General features: G+C 38.7%; 1 protein-coding gene across 1 annotated transcript; it reads right to left on the bottom strand.

Moving 5' to 3' along the window:
• Nucleotides 1–248: 248 nt before the first annotated feature.
• On the bottom strand, nucleotides 249–3,826 carry LOC138872849 (uncharacterized). The gene is made up of 6 exons (XM_070151269.1): nucleotides 3,582–3,826; nucleotides 3,067–3,311; nucleotides 2,888–2,977; nucleotides 2,310–2,801; nucleotides 1,888–2,188; nucleotides 249–507 (listed from the first exon to the last, which is right to left on the bottom strand). The coding sequence occupies exons 1-6, from the start codon at nucleotides 3,824–3,826 to the stop codon at nucleotides 249–251; spliced, it is 1,632 nt and encodes a 543-aa protein (XP_070007370.1).
• Between the last annotated feature and the right edge of the window lie 655 nt (nucleotides 3,827–4,481).

Genomic DNA, 4,481 nt, shown 5'->3' with positions numbered 1-4,481 from the left:
GAGATCAAGTATAGTAAGAAACCCTTAGCTAAGAGGGAGAAGAGAGACGAAGAGAGGAAGTGGAAGAAATGAATGAAACAATGAATCATTTTCATTCTCTGTGTTATGATCTTTACACTGACCCTTATATAAAATGATCTTAGTACTAATATAACTTCCTAACTAACCAATCACTCACATCATTAACCTCTAACAAACTAACTAATCCAGGCATGTATAAATAGACTAAAATACCCTTCATGCTTAAGTCACTCCTCTTTCCTCAACACTCCCCTCAAGTTAGGTGGTACAAAAACATTAAGAACATCTAGCTTGGACATCAAGTATTCATGTTTCACTTTGGTTAAGCCTTTAGTTAGAACATCTGCAAGTTGTTCCTTTATGGCAACATACTCTATCTTCACCAGCCCATTTTGTATCTTCTCACTTATGAAAGGAAAATCGATCTCAATGTGTTTGGTACGTTCATAGAATATTGGATTTTCAGCTATTTGAACTGTTGCCTTGCTGTCAGTGTGAATGTTCACAAGACGAGAAACTAACACTCCAATATTTTTAAACAATCCAAGTATCCAAACTAACTATTCCGCAATTGATGTAATGCTTCTGTATTCTTATTCTGCAGAACTCCTAAAAGTAGTGCTCTGCTTCTTAGACTTCCAGGACACTAGTGAGTCACCATACATAATGAAGAATCCAGTTATTGATCTTCTAGTGAGAGGACAAGCTACCCAGTCAGCGTCACAATAGCCTGTGATTATGTTCTTCTTCTTAGTAGATAAAAGTATGCCTTGTCCAGGTTGATTTTTCACATATCTGACTACTCTTTATGCAGCCTCCATATGAGATCGTTTGGGTTTCTACATAAACTGACTTAGTGTCTAAACACTAAAGGCTATGTCTGGTCTTGTGACAATTAGATAGAGTAGTTTTTCTAGTAATTTTTGATACTTGCTAGGATCGGGTAACAACTCATAATTTGTTTTGTTGTGAATACATATATGCTCATGATACTCCCTAGTGGTTAGCTTAATGCTGGCTTCAATAGGCGTGACCATTGTTTTTGCAGCTTCCAGCCCAAGTTCAAAGATCAGTTCCAAGGTGTACTTCCTTTGGTGCATTAGAATGCCTTGTTGTGACCTAGCAAACTCAATGCCAAGGAAGTATTTTAGTTCACCTAGGTCCTTTATTTTATAAGCCTACTACGATTTGCCCTTGACCTCTTCTAATAGTATCAGATCATGACCAGTGAGGAGCATGTCATCCACATGCACCAAGATAACTATAGTGAGTTTGCATGTCCCTTTTATGAATAATAAGTGGCCATGTTGACTCTTCATGAACCCAAACTTCAATAGTGCTTCAGAAAGTTTGGCATTCCACTATCTTAGTGCTTATTTAAGTCCATATAAGGATTTCAGAAGTCTGCATGCTGGTCTGCTCTCCCCCTAACTCTGAATCCTTGAGGTAGAGTCATATAGATCTCATCATGTAAATCTCTCTGCAGAAAACATTGTACACATCCATTTGATGGATAGGCCAATATTCAAAAAGAAATAACAACTAGAATTGTCCTAACAGTAACCATTTTGACCACTGGACTGAAAGTTTCCTGGTAGTCAATGCCCTCTTATTGGCTATACACATTGGCCACAAGTGTAGCTTTGAACCTCTCCATCTCCCCTGTGGCTTTGTACTTTACTTTGTAGATCCACTTACAACTAATGGGTACCTTGTCATCAGGCAGAGGCACCACATCCCAGGTATGGTTGCATTATAAAACAGCAATTTCAGCTTGCATTGCATCAACCCACCTAGGATCCTTGACTACTTATTCAAATGTAGTAGGTTCTACTATTAAACAGAACAACTAGATAGCATTGATACTTGGAGGAAACACCATCATAAGAGACATAGTTGACAATAGAATAATGAATAGATTTGTAACTTGGACATGTCACAAAATCCTTCAACCAAAGAAGAGCCTGCTTGGTTCTCATAGATCTTCTTAAGACAGTGGTGTATTGATAAGCAAAAGGCAATAAAGTTGAAACTCCTTTAGAGGCACTGGAGGGCTGCTCTGAGGCCTCATATCTTAAGTTATCACCTTCAGGACTGAGGCTAACATAGGTAGAAGGAGAAGGGGCCTGCCCTAAGCTGTGAGACTCATATGAAGTTGAGATATAATCTGCACCATAAGTAGGAGGATTAGACGACAAAAATATATATGGAGGTGAGGATTGAGACTTCTTAAAGGGAAAGATATTCTTCCTTGAAGGAGAGATCCCTATTGATAAAGAAGCAATTACTAGCAAGATCCAGCAACACATAGACCTTTTGAGTGTTAGAAAAGCCCATAAGAATAGAAGGTTTAGCTATAGAAAGAAGCTTATTTTTCTCTTGAACTTGCTTGGCATAACATAAGCATCCAAGGACTCTCAGATGCTCCAGTGTAGGTTCTTGTCCATATAGTAGCTCAAAGGGAGAAGAGCCATTGACAACAGAAGTTGGAATTCTATTGATGATATAAACAGCTGAAATAGCACAATGACCCCAATATTTGATTGGAATATGTGCTTGAAACCTCAAAGCTATAGTTACTTCCAGAATATGCCTATGTTTCCTCTCGGCAACTCCATTTTGCTGCAGGGTATATGCACAAGTCTTCTGGTGAATAATACCATACTTCTGAAATAGTGCATGATAGATAGAATTTACAAATTTAAATCCATTATCAGCCCTGACTACCTTTAGAGTTTTGTTGAATTGATTTTGAACAAAGACAACAAACTGAGTAAGGGCTACGCACACATCAGACTTTAGTTTTAAGAAAAAAACCAAGTCATGTTGGTAAAGTCATAAACAACTATTAGAAAGTATCTATTACCATCAAATGTTGCATATTTGTAGGGACCCCAAACATCCACATGAATTAGATCAAAGGCAACAGTACTTATAATGGAAAGGACAGTCTGGTCTGCTTAGAACATGGACATACGAGGCATTTGTTTATGATATCTGTAATATTTTCTAGTTTGGTAGGAATCAACTTTTTAAGAACTATACTAGACACATGTCCTAATCTTTTATGCCACAAACTAACATCAATGGTAGAGTTAATCATGTGGGACTTTATTCCAGCAGCAACCAATGAGATTGTAGTGAACTTCTTGGAACCATGATTCTGCAGGAAATACAGTCTATCTCTCTCTCTACCAATCTCCCTCACCCTGCCACTAAAGAGATCCTGAAATACATAGAAATCAGGATAAAAAGAAGCAAAACATCTTGGGTCACTTTTCACTTGGACACTGACAACACGTTGAATTTGAAGTGAGGCACATTGAAAACTTCATTAATAACATTGTTGTCTGAAATATGACTATCTGCAATGTGAGTGACTTGAGTGACATCTCAATTAGGTAATAGAATTTTTCTGGGATTAGTGGGTACATTGAGGGAGGTTTTGGTTAATAGATTGATATTTGAAACTATATGGTTTGTTGCTCCACTGTCAGTGATCCATTTCTATGGACTAGAAGATGCCAAAAGAATAATGGTAGTACCCTGCTGCATTTTACCGAGAAGTAGATGATGAAGTGCCATTGTGATTGGTGTTCAAAAGCTGCATGATTTGCTCATATTGTTCTTTGGTGAATGGAAAACCATCTCCTTGAGCTGATGGCTTGGCATTTACAGCACCTTGAACCTGTGAAGTAGTAGAAGTAACCTGAACATGAGAACTAGTGTTCCCTTGCACCTGGGAGTTTTCAGCACCAGGACCCATGGCATGATTATGACTATAGTTTACAGCTAGTGATTGCATTGTCATGTGATGAGAGGCACAATCAACATATAGAGGCATGAAGTAACCAAGTTATATCATTACATTGTATGCACTAGTTACAACTAGGGATTCTAGCCTATTTTATGCTCCTTTTTGCTTAGATTTTAGATTAAAAGTACATACAAGTATTCCCGAAAGCTAACTTAGTGTGCTTGTTTGCAGTGTTTGGTCAAAAAGAGACAAGGATGTCGTAACCAACTCAAAAAGGAGTGAAACTTACACAAGTTCAAAGTTTAAATAAAAGGGGCGCTGACAGCGAGAAATAGCAGCTGACGCGAGGAGCTTACCGCTGAGGCGGTCCTAATACCGCTCTCATCGGATTGAGGAATTAGAGAAGTGTTTCTGAAGCTTAACAAGTTACCGCTTCACATGGTGAAATTGCATGGCAGCGGTGTCTCTAACGCAGTCGCGATCAAGTTCTCGCCATCAACGAAAGTGAGAATTAGATAACTTAGTCTGGATATCAAATTGAAGACCGTGGTCCGCGCTCATATTTTGCGGCCGCGGTTGGAGGAGCATTGAGGCGGTAGTTTTTTCACTCCCAACGGACTTAAGTTTAGAACCAGCTAAAAAGAGAAGAACCGCAGTTCGTGCTTGCTTTTGCACAGCCACAAAAGTCCAAGCACTGAGGCTA

The sequence above is a fragment of the Nicotiana sylvestris genome, chromosome 7 (assembly GCF_000393655.2).
Source record: "Nicotiana sylvestris chromosome 7, ASM39365v2, whole genome shotgun sequence".
NCBI lineage: Eukaryota > Viridiplantae > Streptophyta > Magnoliopsida > Solanales > Solanaceae > Nicotiana > Nicotiana sylvestris.
The sequence above is the reverse complement of the archived record's forward strand: the minus strand, read 5'-3'. Positions and strand labels throughout refer to the sequence as shown.